This window comes from Chroicocephalus ridibundus, chromosome 3 (genome assembly GCF_963924245.1).
Source record: "Chroicocephalus ridibundus chromosome 3, bChrRid1.1, whole genome shotgun sequence".
NCBI classification, from domain to species: domain Eukaryota; kingdom Metazoa; phylum Chordata; class Aves; order Charadriiformes; family Laridae; genus Chroicocephalus; species Chroicocephalus ridibundus.
Genome location: NC_086286.1, coordinates 96,332,144 through 96,350,474, shown reverse-complemented (window position 1 = coordinate 96,350,474; position 18,331 = coordinate 96,332,144). Strand labels below are relative to the sequence as shown.

Genomic DNA, 18,331 nt, shown 5'->3' with positions numbered 1-18,331 from the left:
TTGTTACTTAACTTGCCGGTATATTTATTTACACGCATTTTAAAGCACGGGTGCGGATGGAGTGGTGGAGCAGATTATACACGTAGTCACTGTGCTGCCCACTGACTTCCATTCATCAGAACAGAAATAAGGGAAGGAGGAGACCTTCGTAGCTAAGACGTGAGTAGTTCAGTCGTAGTCATAGATGCGTTTGTAACTTTGCTTTTTAGAATTTTTGCAATGGCAATCCTGCCAGCAAAGTAAAATCACGACATAGGAATAAAATTGGCTGAGGTGGCTGCTTCCCGCCGATGGCCGTTCTTTGAGCCCTTCACTGTTTACCCAGCACAGAAGATCTAACATTGCCGAGCCATTCCCATGGCCACTCTGCCTTTGTGGGGTCGTTGGGTCTTTCTTAGTTCTTGCAGACAGCACAGCTGTCCTCACGAACTTTGCGCAAGTTTGGGCAATAAATAGCTGTGCTGAGAGTCAGTTTCTTGTGAGTTGCTCCCTTTGTATCCCTGCCTTCAAGGTATTTTGGTCCTTGTTATTGGGTCTGCTCTCCATTGCTAGTGTGCACAATTTGGTCTCAATTTCCCATTGACATGAAGTGGGTTTGGGAATTAGCAAATACCAAGCTATTAATGTTCATGTTTGATACTAAATTAGAGTATAAAATAATTTGTGTATCTGAAGTAGTCTCAAAAGCAAGCAACATAGCTCCCAAAGAATTGCAAACCAGCACCCTCCCGCTTGGTTGTTTCATAATTCCATGAATAATTGTATGAAAATTGTATGAAAAAGCTGCAGTAAGTGCTTAAAAAATATACCGATGATTTTACATATACTAAAGTCAGTTCAAAGTTGTGGTTTCTGTAGCAGCTATAGTTGTGCCACGTTTCCTGTACATACTAAGGTGCAAAGGTTAGCAGCTCTACGGTAAGACTGAATTCACATATGCATGGATGGTGTTCCACATTGTCACATTTTGACGTTTATGACTTCAATATATTTTCAAATATACAGCAGTGACTGTCTTTATCTTTAAAATAAACAAATACTTTCATGCGAGGCAGCTAAAGGGGGGCCGCCTTCCGTTGGAGTTGGAAGGCAGGCAGAAATGAGAAGGCATCTCTGGGGGGGATCTTCTCCATGGGTTGTTTTGGAACGCAGTGCCTTCTCCTGTGAGTTAACAGCCAGAAATCTTGTCTGTCTTCTGTGACAGTTTCCTCAGTCAAGTGGTTTCCAGGCTGGTGAAGTGACTGGTGCTTCTCACTGTTTCTGCTGTTTTGTTCCAACTTATCAATGTCCTGGGCTGCAGGCAAGGGTGGGCTCCAACTGCAGTGAGTTTGCACGTGGCAGAACAAAGTAACAAAAAATTATAATATTCGACTTGCAGGGAGATAAGTCTTGCTAGAGTCTGCCAGTTATTTGTGCTCTTAAATAAAAAAGTAGAGGAGAGCGAAGAGACACCTTCTTTCTAAGTAATAAACTTAACTCTTGTGTTCTGTCTTTTTTCTTATAAAAAGTAAAATACCGATTCTTCTGTGATTGTTTTGTAGCAGATGGGAAAGAATGTTGCAGTTACATGAGAGATGGCATTGTATTATTTCAAATAAGTGTTGGAAGCTTCCCATGATTTGATTTTAATGAAATACTGTATCTTGACTGCGTGCTTAACTAATCGGACCGCTTCTCTGTCCTCATTAGAGTTCTAGAAACTAGTGCCTGACCCTCACGTCCGCCTTCAGCCTCGCCTGTCTGGCTGTGGCAGTAAGGCACAGGCTTCTCGTGTTATCACCACTCTGTTAACGCTGATGTTCCAGTCATCGACCTCTGCTCTCGAAATAGATCTTTTCACTCAGACGGATAACTGTCATGGGTGTAGGATGCTGGAAAATCACTTCTTACAGTTTAGTAAAAAAGAGAAAGTGACTGTTTTTCTGGAATATATGGCAACTATTTTTTAATGTCCTTGATGCTTTTTAAAGGTGGTGATCTGTATTCTCTTGTGTTTCAAATTTGGAATATATTGCTATGTTAGTTTGTAAATGTATGTCAGTAGTTTCTGATGGATCTATTTGAAGTAGCTGCCTATATGTAACAATGTGACTTTAAAAACAAGCAAAAAACCCCAAGCCAAATCCTTAAAATTCACTTTACATAAATTTACTCTCAATAATGAGAACGGTAGATACAACACATGCAGCTGGAAGAAAGTTCGTTCTTTAAACATGCTAAAGCATCAGGTAGAAATGTTTTATGATGTTAGTAGTAGTTTTTTCAGTGTACAGTAATCTAGTGATTTCAAAATACTTATCTTCCTGAGATACATAAACAGCTGTGCCAGTTGCCATGGCAATGTTTCTTTTGGAGAGAGAGTTTTGACTTAATTCAGCTAGTTTGTTCTGCCAGAAAAGTCTGACTTCTGCAGTAAGTATTGGATACTTTGAGACCTAGCTCCTTATTTTGCCTAAAAAGCATTCTTAAATTTGGTGTCATCGGAGTGTTCAGCAGAATCTAGACTCACCTTTTTATTTGCCAGGCTCCCTGTAATGGCATTGTGATACGCTTAGGAATAAAATTAGCACCGTGATATGCTTAGGAATAAAATTTATTAGCCAGTTCTTTCCACTTGTTCTCCGACACCTTAAAATCCAATGCGAAATGGTTGCTCTATTACTTAAAAACATTTTGTGATATTTTTGGCCCTACCTCTTTTAAACTGTTTTCTTGCAATCCTCCTTAAAAGCGTAATTCTTCAGCCCTTCTTTTTGGTCCCGCCCGTATTCCCTTTCATCCAGCTCTCTAAAGGTATTCATGTGTTAAAATGGCTCCAGGCACGGAGGCTGTAGAAGGTTAATTCTGTGCAGAGCAAGAGCCGGGTTCTGACAGATAATTAGCCCCGCGCCTGGCGGGGGGCTCCGTGTGCAGCTGTAGAATAAACCCAGCGCAAAGTACTTCTGCAAAAGGGGGAAGGATGGACGTTTTTTCCTAACGCGAAGTTTAATTATGTACCCTTGAGTAAATTAGCACATCAAGAATAACTTCGTGGATTCTAAAATACAAATTTTAATTCAAGAACCCCGATCAGTGTATTTTGTCAGATACGTGGTTACCAAGTTGGGGCCTTCTCAGTAAGGTCTCTGTTTAAATTCTCACTCAAAAAGTTGGTGTACTTGAAAAAGACACTTGAAAAATGAATAACGTGTACTGATAAATTGGCATGGCTGTCCTTGGGGAGGTCTCTTAAGTGTTTTGGTTTGGGGCTGTTTTTTTTTCCTGAAGCACGCTAGCATACTGTCTTTTTAGGGAAAGAAGTCCTTACAAAATCCGAACGATATCAGAGTCTGAAAAATGTCTTATCTCTGAAATTTAATGCATCTTTGATGGGGGCGGGGTCACAGAGAATGGGCAGCTTTAATTATTCTCATGCTGTTAAAATATTAACAATTTTCTTTTTAAATGTGATTCTCTTGTCTTTTTAAGATGGTCCAGCTGAAGCTTCTGTTACAAATGGAGGCACTGCTGCTGTCTCAGCGCTGAATGATGACCTGGATATCTTTGGTCCAATGATCTCTAATCCTTTACCAGCAGCTGCCGTACCTCCTGCTCAGGTAAAATTTATTCAGTTATATGTGGGGGTAAATATGGGCATGCACGTGCATATTTTCCTTCGAGAAATTGTTCATTCACACAGAAGGAGCGCAGACTTCTCAACACTCATGGCTGGAGACTCTTCAGCTGTAATGGCTATATTTTTCTCACCTCTTCAGAATTCTGTGCTGCTTGGTTATAGAATTAGGAGATAATGTGTCTTCCCTTCTGATTCCCCCTGGTTATCCAGCTAAATTGGATTCTGTCTTACCCTGGTGATGGTAGCCATGTTTTCTTCTAATTTATATTTTTTTCTCTTGTTCTTTTTTTAATAGGTATTGCTGGATATATTTTTACTTGGTATGCTTAGGTTATTGGGCTTTAAGTCATACTTTTTAAGGACCTCTTATTGCTTTGTGATACCGAAACATTTTGATACGTGTAGTTTATCTCTTATTGTGCTAGTTTCTAGACCAAGTATGACACAGTAAATGGATTAAAAAGCAGTAGAAAGGATAGTATTATTCTCAATATCTGGTTAGTATCACCTTGTTTGCATACTAGAAAGCATGAATATATTTACTTGCTGTTAATAAACCAGTCCAGATTTTTAATAACATTTTGCTTTTTTTCTGAGTGCCATAATCAGGAGCAGCAAACAGAACTTTTATGAAATGTACGGTCCTTGTGGCATCTTGCAAGATTTAATTCTTGGTTATCTTCCATTCTTAGTTCTTTCTCAAAGAAAATGTAATATAACCAGTTGAGAGATGGGTAGGTAGCAGAAAATAAGTTTTCGATGCCGTTTACATGGGTTGCTTGGTAAACGGGGGCAAAAGGAATGTTCTGTTTTACTTTAGAATTAGAAAGACCCTGCAGGTCTCGCATTTCAGGATGGTGGCGTCTAGTTTGGGAACTGACGCTGGGCAGCAGTTGAGGGTGCCTCTCATTTGGCAGTGGTAGGGGTCTTTTGCAAGATCTTTCGCTTTGTAATGTGGATAAAAGTTGTATGGGATTCAGAGAAGAGCCAGGAGAATGTTGGAAACTGGAAGTGCTGCTTCATAATGAGAGATTTTAAGGACTCAGTCTGTTTAATTTCTTCAAGTAAAAAAATGGGGTAATTATGTTGTGTGAGCATAAAGTAGAACTCGGTCAAGTTGAGTAACCCTAACGTTCAGTCCCTACGTTTGGATTTGGAAGATATAGAGAAGAAATACAAGGCCAATTCTTAAGTTGAGATGAGTAGCACTTGTTTGAATATCTATTAAGAGAATGCATTGAATTAAAAAAACGAAGTAGAAGAAAGGATCAAATGTGGAATAGCGTGGCTTGCATTCTCACTCAGAGATATTTACCATGATGTTCTGCATCGCAGGTGCTTCTGAGATACCGCAGTGGGATTTGTGACCATTGAAAGAGAAGGGAATTCAATGGTGCTCCTCAAACTGATTTGTAGAAGCAACGTATGACTTGATTTTTCACAGGATTGCTTTTCTTTTCCAGCTTAACCTGAAAGGCAGCATATAGTACTAAATGCGTATGTTTTTGTGGCACTGCGGAGCACAGAAGTTTCTGTTTGAATGCTTTATTATGAGATTGAAACAATATGATGTCTGCAAACCTTAGGATTTATGACTATTGACATAGCCAAGTCATGATTTTCAAATGAAAACAAAAGCATTTGTTTTAACTTTTTCAAACGTGAGTTGAGCATTCAGGATTGCACGTGCTTTTGCTCTACTTTCTGACATGTGTCTTTATTACAGTTTTCAAAAACACTTAGAATATTTCTTCCTACTATTCTGTATAGCTAGATGCTAATAAAAACTGTTGAATTTGTAAAGGAGTGGTAAAGAGCAATATATGAATGAGTAACTTTTTTTTCTAGAATTTTGCCTATCAGCAAACTCAAGGGGGTTAAAGAAGAGTTAACTTAACCAGCTCCTACTGTAATGCTAAATGAAATAAAATAAAATAAAATGCATAAGCTATGGAATTACCCATTATGCATTGACAGAAAAAAGGAAAAAAAATGTTTTGTATGTCTAGTTATGCTTTTTCATGTGAAGTGAGCCTAGCTAAATTATAGGTATTAGAAGAAAGGGTTTTTTTTTGTTGCCAGACATTGTATGGGAACTGAACAAAGGTCTGTCATTTGTAGCTATACTTAAAACAATTTCCTAAATTGTTTTAGCCAGATGTTAATTTCAGACTTTCTATGGTCTTGCAGTGAAAGTGTGATCTTCATTCTTCACTGAAACTTGTAGGGAGAAGGGGACAAATGTGAGGTATTAAGTTTGAAAGTATTAATTCACAGAAACATTTAATATAAGTCTTTCTCTAAGCAGGATACTACAATCCAGTCAGCTTAAACTTTTTTGGATTTTTTGTGTGTGTGTGCTCCTGATTTGGTTGTAGTAGGAGCTGAGAATTGGTTCAGTGGCTACAAAAACATATTTTTGTAGAGATGGTGTATGTTCTTCATGATTCATGTCTGACAAGTGTTCATGTAAAGTAGTAGTGTATTTTAGGTAACTAGATGTTCTTAAATACTCGTTTTCCCCTGAGGCCAGGTATGTGTACCTAGCATGGTTGCCATAGATCAGCAGACGAGCTTCAACTTGTTAATAAGTTGTGGTGTTGATAATGTGTCAAAGCGCTCGGGTTTTAAGGAAAAAAATAGTTATTTCAGAAGTTAGCTTTACTGTGAATGTTATTTAAGCAGGGTCTTATTGGAGAGTTACTTAATCCTATTCTAATGCAATCAGTTGCATTGCTCGTAGCTTCTGTTTATGTTTATTTTACCCCTCTCTAAATTTTGAGGTATCTGAAAGCTAAAGTTTAATACCTTCATCTGGATTGAGGCAATTCCAAACATGGATACAGGCTGGGTGATGAGTGGATTGAGAGCAGCCCAGAGGAGAAGGACTTGGGGGTGCTGGTGGATGAAAACACGAGCCGGCAATGTGTGCTTGCAGCCCAGAGAGCCAACCGCATCCTGGGCTGCATCAAAAGACGCGTGGCCAGCAGGTCGAGGGAGCTGATTCTGCCCCTCTACTCTGCTCTGGTGAGACCCCCACCTGGAGTACTGCATCCAACTCTGGGGCCCCCAACATAAGGACATGGACCTGTTGAGAAGAGGGTCCAGCGGAGGGCCTGAAGATGATCAGAGGGCTGGAGCGTGTCTCCTATGATGACAGGCTGAGGGAATTGGGGTTGTTCAGCCTGGAGAAGAGAAGGCTCCAAAGAGACCTTGTAGCAGCCTTTCAGTACCTAAAGGGGGCCTACAGGAGACATGGGGAGGGACTCTTTATCAGGGAGTGTAGTGATAAGACCAAGGAGTATCAGTTTCAAACGGAGAGAGGGTAAATTTAGATTAGATATTAGGATGAAATTCTTTACTGTGAGGATGATGAGACTGGAACAGGTTGCCCAGGGAAGCTGTGGATGCCCCATCCCTGAGTGTTCAAGGCCAGCCTGGATGGGGCTTTGAGCAGCCTGGTCTAGTGGGAGGTGTCCCTGCCCATGGCAGAGGGGTTGGACTAGGTGGTCTTTTAAGGTCCCTTCCAACCCAAACTTTTCTTTGATTCTGTGATCATCTTCTCTTTAGTGCAGGAAATTTCTTAACTGGAACACAATGGAAGAGTAGGCATCATACTTCAAAACCAGAATGGACCAGCTGGATGGAGTCTAGAGGAAAGGAAAAGTAATTTAAGTTCTAGAGAAGGGAAATCTGAGGAAAGAGTTAGAAGTGAGGCTGCAGGAGAGATAAATGTCTTCAAGCCTAGAAAAAAGGTTGATTGCAAAAAAAAAAAAAAAGGCTACATTGTTTGCTGTGAGTACTGAACACACAGCAAGAAATAAATTTGAATTTTTAATCTTATTGTAAGGATAATTATGTTCTTGTGTATTACCCAAGACAGTGATAGAAATCTTCATCTGACTTTTTCAGGTATGGCTGATAATTCCTTAAAGCAAGAGAGCAGATGAAATTTCTTTGATTCTGTGAACTGAATGTAGTTAAGTGCTTATTTTCTCATCAGTTATTACCAGGAAATAACAGTTGATGTTTTTTATTGGAACTGTCTAGATGCCTAAAAACAAAATATGCAAAATTGAACACAGGAAGAGTTGAAATAACTAGCAATTCCGTTGACAGTGCAAAGACAAAAAGGATGAGAATTGTACACAGAACTTAAGACCTGAATAGCGCACTGCCTCACTTGCTTACACAAGAACAGTGGTGTGCTAGGCTGTATTTTCCCTGCTTCCCTGGAAGGCAGGGAGCTTTTCCCGTCAGCAGGGAGAAATTGAAAATGTTATGTGGGGCCGTTACTTATCACCATATAAATGAGAAACAGGAGAGGCCTGGCTTTTCTACAGCCCATCCCTGCTTACCTGCTGGGTACCAGCCAGCGCCAGGGACCTGCAGGCAGCAGGAAACTGCACTCATGCCGTTTTCTCTTCTGCGGTCCTTCACTCAACTGCATGTGTCCCACCGTCCACTTCCCTCTTTCATTTCCCCTGCTGCCACCTCTCTTTCAATTTGCAGATGTGGGAGCAGCTGGCTTTGACCCCAGACAGGGCTTGAGATGGTGGGTGCAGCCCTGCAAGTCGCGGGCTATGGGGAGCAGTGCCTGGGCCCCTCTCCCTGAGGCCACGGGACATGGTGGTCTTTCCTGCAGGAGGTGTGCTGTTCTTCAAGAGCTGTGTCACAAGGTGGAGGAGTTACGGCAGGAAGCGAGCAGGCTGCGCAGCATCAGAGAGGATGAGAGACAAGACAGGATCTTCTCAGAGGCACAGCAGCTTCAAGACTCGTGGACCCTAACTGCAGTGGGGACACAGGAAGAGTCTGCTCCTGGCAAGGCAGAAAGTGCAAACTCTGAGGAAGGCGAAGAATGGAAGCTGGTGACTGCTGGCACCCAGAAAGTGGCTCCAGCTCCACCTGAAGACTTGCAACTATGGAACTGGTTCACTGCCCACAAAACTGAAGAGCTGCTTTCAAGTGAAGCATCTGAGGCAACTGATGCCAAGCCGTGCAAGGCCACAAGGATGAAGCAGCGAGTAATAGTAGTGGGCAAATCCCCGCTGCAGGGGACATCTGCTGCCTTGACCTGTTGTCTAGAGAAGTTTGCTGGGGGCTTGGATCTGGAACCTATTGAATGGAGCGCTGAAGCTTGTCCAACCCTCTAGTACTCCTTGGTGTTCCTCCATGTGGGTGCTGCCAGGGAAGCAGGTCAAGGGACGAGTTGACTACAGCACAGGGGCCCAGGTGACGTGCTCCTCAGTTGTGCCAGTAAAGGGAATGACTGTAAGGAGGAGGGCACTGATAATGCTGCATGTCAACAATTGATTGCAGAGCTGGTGATGGCAAGAGGGTTTTAGTTTCTCTGGCTGTGTGACCCTGTTGGAGGATCATCATCTGCTTGGGAGAAATGGGTTCCACCTCACTAAGCTGGGCAACAGTATGTGTGCCAGCAGGATGGGTGACCTGAAGGAGAGCTTTAAACTAGGGGCAGTGAGGAAGGTTACCAGCAGCCTTGTGAGGAGGTGATGGACAGGATCAACAAGCAAAGGTTCTGCAGTCATGTGAAAGAAAGGGAACACAAACCCAAAGAAACAGGTTTTAACTGGTGTCACCTCAAGCATTTGCATGTAAGCAAGGAAGTGCCTATAAGGGACTGTTATGGAAGAACCACCACACAGACCCCTTTGGGGAAATCAGCAGCTGGGGTGTCTGTACTTGAAAGTGTCTGTACAGTAATGCACGCAGCATGGGGAATCAACCTGAGAAACTGGAGATCTGTGTGTTCTTGCAGGGTTGTGGTCTTGTTGGGATCACAGAGACGTGGTGGGATGGCTCCCATGACTGGAGTCCTGCAGTGAAGGGCTTTTTGGGAAGGACAGGCTGGGAAGACAAGGAATTAGAGTTGTCCTTGATGTGAGAGAACAGCTGGAATGCATGGAGCTCTGCTTGGGGGTGGGTGATGAGCTAGCTGAGAACTTATGGGTAAGGACTTAAGAGCAGACAGGTATGGGTGACACTGTATTGGGTGTCTGCTATAGGCTGCCTGACCAGGAAGAATAAGCGGATGAGGTCTTCTGCAGACAGCTGGGAACAGCCTCATACTCACAGTCCCTGGTCCTCATGGGAAACTTCAGCCACCACAGTATTTGCTGGTGGGACAACACAGCAGGACATAAGCAATCGAGGAGGTTCCTGGAGAGCTTCGATGACAACTTCGTGACCCAAGTGATAAGAGGAGCCAATGAGGAGGGGGTGCTCTGCTGGACCTCATGCTCACAAACAAGAAAGGGCTCATTAGGGATGTGAAGGTTGAAGACAGCCTTGGCTGCAGTGACCATGAGATGGTGGAGTTGAGGATTCTGAGAGGAGGGAGCAGGACAAAAAGCAAGATCACAAACCTGGACTTCAGGACAGCAGACTTTGGGCTCTTCAGGGATCTGCTTGAAGAGTCCCGTGCGATAAGGCCCTGGAGGTAAGAGAGGCCCAAGAAAGCTGGTTGATATTCAAGTATCACCACCTCCAAGATCAAGAGCTGTCCATCTCAATGAGCGGGAAGTCAGGCAAAAGGTGCCAGGAGGCCTGCATGGATGAACAAGGAGCTCCTGCCAAACTCAAACACAAAAGGGAAGTGTACAGAAGGTGGAAGGAGGGAGAGGTAACCTGGGAGGAATACGGAGACACTGTATTGATCCCTGGGCTGCTGTGTCCAGTTCTGGGCTCCCCAGTAGAAGAGAGACATGGGCATGCTGGAGAGAGTCCAACAAAGGGCCAGAAAGATGATGAAGGGACTGGAGCATCTCTCCTGTGAGGAGAGGCTGAGAGAGCTGGGACTGTTCAGCCTGGAAGCTCAGGGGGATCTCATCGACATCTAGAAATACCTGACGGGAGGCTGCAAAGAGGACGGAGCCCAGTGACAGGCAGTGGACAAAAGCCATCTGGACTGGTGCAGCTGTCAGACCACCTTAAAATATTGAGGGTATCATGGTCTTTATCTGCTGTTTTGCAGTCTTTTGGGAATTAAAAGCCAAAATGAAAATACTTATTTTCAGCCTCATGCATTAATCTAAACTTCTTGTCAGCCACGTGCTATTCGTGTAGTCAGGTGGCAAGTGTGAAGTGATGGACTCAGCTGCCAAATTTGTGGTCCTGACGCATCCGACCAATGTTTCACAGCGAAAACTTCCTTTGGGTGGGTGTTACCTTTTACAGGTAATACATTAAGCTATCGATGACAGAAATTATTTACGTTTAAATATGAAGCATGTTGGAGGTGACTTCCCGTAGTTCCGAAAAATTCCATTAGGCTTAATGTGAAGCCGCTCAGCAGCATGCTCCCTAACCACCTGATGAGTGTTTGGGTTTGGTGTAAGGGCTGTTGGAGAGCACTGCGTGCAGCCTTTCTTAAAGGAAAGCTGCTACACTTATTCCAGGCATGTTTTCCCAGAAACCTTGGGTAGCAGGAGAATGTTAGATATGTGAAACTCATGCCAATGTTGTTGGGTTTGGTTTGTTGTTTTTTTTTTTTAACTTGAATGCCACCTGCTGTTTTCTTGCCATGTATTTTGCATTACCCTCCATTTATTTAGCTGATGAACCCTTCAGGGAGTGCTTTTCTTCAGTGCTTTGGCTCCTCTCAGAATCTTCCATAAACAAAATGAATGAAGAGAGGTTAAATGAACATTTAATCTCATGACGTAAACATAATAGATGATCAGTCCTCCAGGTCGTCGGCTCTCGCTCCCCTTCTGTGTATGCGTGTAGTGATTTGCTTTATTTCCTTAAAGCACCTATAGTAACAGCATTTCCTACACCTGGAGACGCTCCAAACTGTGCTTCATCCCAGGTAAAAGCAGGTTCTCTCACGCTATTATTTATTTAAAAACAACAACGACAACCCCAGACGTGTCTGCTCCTCTCCCTGCTAGAGGAAAGCAAACCCCTTCCTTCCCGCAGCGCAAGCAGCAGAGAGGAAGCCGCCCCTCTTGACTCTTCCACTGCTTACGTGTCCTCCTCCCATCTGCTGAGCGCGGCTCTCGGGCAGGTGCCATGGCAGGAGAACCACATCCAGGTGGAATAATTCAATAACGGGACTTCCTGGGTATATGCGGGGTAAAACAAATACTGCTTTTTAGGGTGGGCCTTTACCTGAGTGTATTATTAAATCCAACTCGGGTATTTTTGAAGACTATTTATGCCACACTGATAAAGAATTGTTTCAAGTGGAGAGGGCTTCCTGCTACCCATTAAAAAGCCCTTTGATTTTGCTTTGCAATCAGAAATTTTTGTTGGTAATAAGCAAAAGGCCGTACCTTTTTGGCCGGACCTTTTTTATTATGTGCAGAAGGAAGTTGATATTTAAGAGTACATTGGCCAGAGAGGTTTCACAGGGGTTGAACAATTCCTGGTCTCTTTCTGTCTGCTTGGCCTTTGTAGTGCCATCACCCTACCCTTCATTGCATACTAAGGTCTAGCGACCTTGGCCCGAATCGGCTGCTGTATAAATGCAGGTTTTCGGTTGCCAGAGAGTTCCCATTTCTTGTTCTTTTTCTCTTCCACAGCATTTTGGAGATTTTTCACCATCAACCATGTGAATCTGCACTCCTTTCTCCTTATGGTTTCTGGCCAATTTAGCTCGTACCAGAATTGATTTGTAATTATGACAGAATCACAGAATGGTAGGGGTTGGAATGGACCTTCAGAGATCATCTGGTCCAACCCTCCCTGCCAGAGCAGGGTCACCTAGAGCAGGTTGCACAGGAACGCATCCAGGGGCGTTTGGAATGTCTCCAGAGATGGAGACTCCACCACCTCCCCGGGCAGCCTGTTCCAGTGCTCTGTCACCCTCAGAGTAAAGACGTTTTTCCTCATGTTGAGATTCTTTCCCTAAATTACAGCACTGCCTAATCTAGAGCTTTGTAGCAGTTTAGGAGTCCGATGTGTTTCCTCAGCCTCTCTACTGAATGTTTGCCTTGTGTCTGTACAAACCCAGTGTGACCGGAGTGGATTCCTCAGGGCTCAGTCAGCAGCCCCCCAGCAGAACCCGGAGAAGTTTGGAGGTTGTTGCTTTAAGCAAGGATATAGGTGTGTTACCTGCGTAACATCTGCGTATTTTGTGGTGGCTTCTTGTCTGTCTGGTAAATTTTGGCACGCGATGACAGTAAACAGATGGACCCGGCTGCAGATCCAGGCCGTTGATGGTGGTGGTGCAAGGAGGATTCTCCTTCCACGTGGGAAAGCGCTGTAACTTGCGTGTGCCGTGGGATTAGGTGGGTGTAGGCCAAGCAGTCGGGACTCATTTAGCTGGATTAAAATAATTCAAGTATGTGTTGTGCTCCTGGCTCTTTTTCAGTGTATATACAGTTTATTTGCATTGAAGGTTCCCCCTGGGAACAGGATGAGTTGTGTGTTTTAAGAAATAAAAGAAGAATGCCGTGTATTGCCTGGTTACCTGGGCAATCTCCCGGATGGATCCGTGTGTGTTTGAGCAGCAAAAAAAAAAAAAAAACAGCACTGAAAGACACCTGGATGTGATTTGTTTACAAAACATTCTGGTGCAAGAGCAGTAAAAAGGCTGACAGCCTGCCTGTATTTTAGTTTTTCAGTCCTAGACTACAGCAAGTTACAGTTAATTGTGCTTTCCCAATAAATGAAATGTCCTTAAAGAAATCTAAGCCAATTATAAACAATGTATTTTAGAAATTTTATTACTTTAAGTAGATAACTGAAATTTTACTTTTGCCTTTTCTCCAAAAATACTGTTCATCTTAGCAGTAGTAGTATATTCCAAAGCACTTAATCTTTTGTTTTCACTTTTCTCTAATCTACTCTGCCTATGAGAGGATTAATGAGATGTGAATTGTAATCTCCTTATTGATTTCCTAATTATTTTTCATAATCTAACTACAGCTCGTGATTTATGCTCCTCACTGATGAAAAATGTAGGAGCAACAGGAATGAATAATCCGTATGTTTATGCCCCAGAGCTGGTCGGGGATTTAGTTTTCCTTGTTTTGTAACCACCGTCTGGTCTAGTCCTTTTTCCGTATACTTTAGGTACTACTTTTCTGCCTTTCATCATAGCATATCTTTTAAAATCCTCATCTACTTAATTTCTGTAAATGAACTGGTTGTTATTTGGTTCAGGAGCCAGGATGTGCAGTAAATGTTTAACATAATGTCTTTGGCCGGTTTCATTCAGTAGCCTGTCTTGGCCTTTATTTCCCAGAGCACTTCCACTAAACCAGCAGCTGCCACCTTGTCTGCGGCATCCGGGGATCTTGATCTGTTCACTGAGCAAACGACAAAATCCGAAGAGTCGGCAAAGAAACAGCTCTCCAAAGACTCCATCTTATCCCTGTATGGCACAGGAACCATGCAGCAGCAAAGTGCTCCGGGTAAAGCCTTTCGTAAAGGTTTCTGTGCAGCCCTGTGTATAACCATTGTAGGTAACGCTTAACTCCTGCCGGTGTAAAACTAAGGCTAGGTGCCCTGCTACCTGTATTCAAATGAAGATTGTTTGATAACGATCTTTATAAAAATGAGAAAATTACTGAAACATAATACAGAAGCTAAAGGACAAAACAGCGTCAGCTTTTAATTTATTTATAGCCATTCAAATTACCAAGTGTACAATTTACTGAAAGATTTGTGCCTTCAGCTTCTGTGTCTAATTCACGGCTGAGGGTCCCAGTCTGCGCTGTGCGATCAGCAGGCTGCCGGGTTCAGCACGGAGCCGTCCTATCTTGATTTTAGCTGCATTTGTATGAAAACGAAGCCCTCCAGTACAGCCATGAAAAGATTTTGGTTCGCCACAGGGATTTGCCAAACTCTTTTTGGCAGTTAGCCTCTGGTGGCGAGTCCCTTTCCTTTGAGTTTTTAAGCACTTTCTTACTTTTACCAAACACTAAATTAACAGCGCTGGCGTACAACCGGACAAAGTTATCCTTTAAAATTGGACTTCTTCTTTTGGTGGACTTCTGACTGATGGGGATGGGGGAGAACATCACAGAACATTTTTGCTGAAATCTTGCCTTCTGCGGTACAGGTATGTTCATGGGGTCGTCTTCTATGCCGTTTACCACACAACCGTCAACTCATTTTCAAGGCTTTCCGGCCATGGGAGTTCCTGTGCCTGCAGCAACCGGGATGATGGGAAACATGATGGGACAATCGGTGCCAGTCATGGGACAGAGCACAGGCGTGATGGTAGGAATGGGAATGCCCAATGGATTTACTGGTACTACACAAACTGGTGTGATGGGACTTCCTCAAAATGTCGTCGGACCTCAAGGTGGAATGGTGGGACAGATGGTCACGCCACAAAATAAGTATGGATTGCAACAAAACCAACAAGCCCAGTGGAACCTCTCTCAGGTAAAGACTTGCTGTTCCCAGGCAGGAGTGCTTTAGAAAAGATGCTGCTTTTCAGATACAAAATGTTGGGCTGTAGGAGGAAAGTTGCGATGTAGCCGAGTTACGGACCACTGGACTATGAACTGCTCAGAGGCACAGGGAAAAAAATAATCAGTCAATTAATTAAAGACAACTAATATATAAGCAGAGAATGAATTTTGCCAAGGTAGACCAAACTCGGTTCTCTGCTTCTGTAGCTACTCCCATCCCGCATCTGAAGTACCCAGGTAAAAAGCTGGCTTGGCTATAGTTACAAAATACTGAAATGTAAACACAGCCTTATAACTAAAAGCAGAATTTAATTGCTTGAGGATAGCCATTAACAATTAATGCTTTCATTTACAGACCTCAAGATAAATTTCAGTGGGACATGCAGTGCTTTGCACTCTTACCATTCTCCTGTAGATAATTTGCTTAGGCTAATCCATTATTTATCTGTAGCATTTCTGGGCTTTTTTTTATTATTATTTTCTTAAACATGCTTGAAGGGCTCTCTAAGAGTGTTAGTGTACAGTTAGTACATTATATTTGTACATTATCCAGTGAAACATCTTGAAATCGGGTTTTTTTAAGGTTATTGGGGAGGGACGAAACAAGGCTAAATGACTCCCCTGGAGTTCAATGTGGCAACTGATAGCAACTATTTTTTTCATACTGTTCTTTCAATTATAAGAACATAATAAGTAATAAAATAATAAGTAAATAATAAGTAATTCCATGCTGCTTACTCTAGTAATTCAGGAAGTGAACCTGAATCACTTATTTAGATTGGATTATATTAATTTTTACTGTCCTACTCAGTCCTGCGGTGTGAACATTTAAGAAGGTAAGCAGCGTTTCTTACATGGATAAAACAGCCCCTATTTGAATACACAGGCTGCCATTCTGCTTTGAAAAGTAATTTTTAAAAGGTGAGAATTTCAAAATGTCAAACCAAAAAAATCTGTGGATTTACTCTTTACAGTCTTTTTTCAGGTACCTAACTTTAAAAGAACCCGTAACAGCGTTGAAATTAAAATCATGCTTCTAATCAAATATCTATTAAAAGTTGGCTCGTAGGACAAGCTCTTAACGCATTTCGGTACTCCTTGCACGTGTTACCGGTGTGCCAATATTCCAGAATTCGTAGGGCAACTGTGATCTAATCTCTGGCTCCAGTTGAAAGGGGGAGAGCTTGCTTTATTCGCCAGAAAAGCATGCTTTGATATATATATACATAGTCTACTTCCTAAGAATTCCACCCCAGAAGAGATTAACAACTAGGTAAAGCATGTTCTCATCAGCTTTTTTTGAATTGCCACATTCAGTGATGGGATGTTTCTGCAGATAGACATGTGAAAGCACACAGTACTGAATTTTACCCTGAAATACTAGTTTGTAGTTTATTTAACAGGGTTTTTTCCCACCAGTGTTTCAATTTCGTTTTGTAACTTCTCATGTTCACATGAGCAACTCGGATTTTTACCTAATGCAGCCTCTAACTTGAATCTAATGTTGCTTCTCCAACATCCCTGTTCATCAGCTCTGATTATTAATTGCTCCAAATGCTCTTTTGCTCTCAGACTCATGAGAGGGGACATCTTCACTCTGTCTGTACAGCAAAGTTTTTGGCTTCTCAGTAAGTGCTCGTTTTTTAGCAGGCAAGGGGGAGTAACCCAAAGAAGGCTTTTACATTGAGCCCTGAAAATGACAGTGACTGGGTAATATTTGTAGAGAGCAGAAATGTTTTTGCACCATCCCTGAAGTGAATGTGCTGAATTTTGTTCCCACTAGACATATCTTTAATTTCATGTGAATTTCATTTGGGTTTTGAGACACTATGGTACCTTGAGTAGATTCTTTAGAGGGAATAGTTAGATTAAGATAGTACTCAAGTTTATAAATCTGCCTCGTTCTTTGTTGATTGCCCCGAAAGGGGTGATTTCTAGAAAAAACTTGCGTATTCAAGATTTTGAGGTCTCCAAAGAAATATTGCTGCAACGAAACACATCTGGAGTTGCAAAAGCAGATTGCTTGCTTGGGTGTTTTCTTTATCGCAGTTGCCACAACTGTGTTGGTGAAGCGTTGAAACTTGGAAAGCAAGCTCTTACCAGCTGAGACACACGGGGCCCCTCTGTCACACCCTCTGTAAACTGACTAGCGGGGAGTTCGTACGGACTTGACACATAGGTGCCATGCTGCAGCTGGTCAGCTGATGTGTAACGGTGACCGCTTGAACAGAAACTGCTTCCGAAGAAGCTGCTAGCTTGAAACATGCTTAGAAAGTTCTGTTGAGTCGATATTTTTCTTTAATGAGAAATACTGATTTTAGGGAAACTTACTTTAACTGGGTTGCTGTCTGGCTTAGCGGCGTGTTGTGTTTCAGCGCTAACTAGGCTCGTGTGTGTGTGCTCCGCAGATGAATCAGCAAATGGCTGGAATGAATCTCAGCAGTTCCAGCACCGTGATGGGCTTTGGCCAGCCCCCCAGCACGGCGGCAGGATGGACTGGAAGCTCCTCTGGTCAGACTCTCAGCACACAACTGTGGAAATGAAAGTTGCAATGGAAGTCTCGCCCAGAACAGCCACCTAACATTCCTCGTTCAAATGCATTTACTTTTGCTGTTCCTTCCATGTACATACTCTTTTTCTTTTTCCCCAGCTGTTCAGATTAAGAATATAACTGACCGTGTCGTGGTCTATATTGATTTAAATTTGATGTAGTGAAAAGCAAATCAAGAATACATTTATATATCATTGGCAGCGTTTTCATACAATGCATATGATTTCATAGACCATATATTTAAGAAGCTGCTTAACCACATACTGAATTTTTTTCCCTCGAAATTCTAGATCAAATGTTTGCATATAAGGGATGTAGCTATCATGTTAGTAATATCCAAAAATATGAACCCTGACCCCCCCAAAATTACCCAGTAATCCTGTAGAAGGTACTGTATGAACAAATGTTTAATCATATATAAATAGAATGTAAATGTATCACTGAGCAATGTTTTCTAGTGTATCAAACAAATTTTGTTTCATCATACATTTCACTGTGATGTTATTATGGTGTGCATAACAGGGAATATGGTTATTGAAAGAAAGATAAACCTGGATGTTGCTGTCGTTCTACAAATCAATAGTTTATTCTTTTAAAAACGCGCATTTGATCCATTTGAGTTTCCTGTGATAAAAGTATCCGATCGGGCTCACGAGGCACGCACACAGTATTAATGCTGAGAACTAGCGGCACAATATGCATACAAGGTAACTCGATGTGAACAGATATATTTTTCCTTGCAGAGATATCCAGGTTTATGACAGTGATTGTGTT

At 42.4% G+C, this 18,331-nt stretch overlaps 1 protein-coding gene across 4 annotated transcripts in view; it reads left to right on the top strand.

Annotated features, from left to right (window-relative positions):
* SMAP1 (small ArfGAP 1) overlaps positions 1-18,292 on the top strand; it is a 100,186-nt gene extending 81,894 nt beyond the window's left edge. For all 4 annotated transcript variants that reach the window (XM_063330234.1, XM_063330232.1, XM_063330231.1 and 1 more), the window contains 4 exons: positions 3,469-3,596; positions 13,830-13,998; positions 14,649-14,977; positions 17,415-18,292. In XM_063330234.1, the coding sequence (XP_063186304.1) occupies positions 3,469-3,596; positions 13,830-13,998; positions 14,649-14,977; positions 17,415-17,549 (761 nt within the window). In that variant the 3' untranslated portion in view covers positions 17,550-18,292. The remainder of the gene's footprint in view (positions 1-3,468; positions 3,597-13,829; positions 13,999-14,648; positions 14,978-17,414) is intronic.
* Positions 18,293-18,331: the final 39 nt, after the last annotated feature.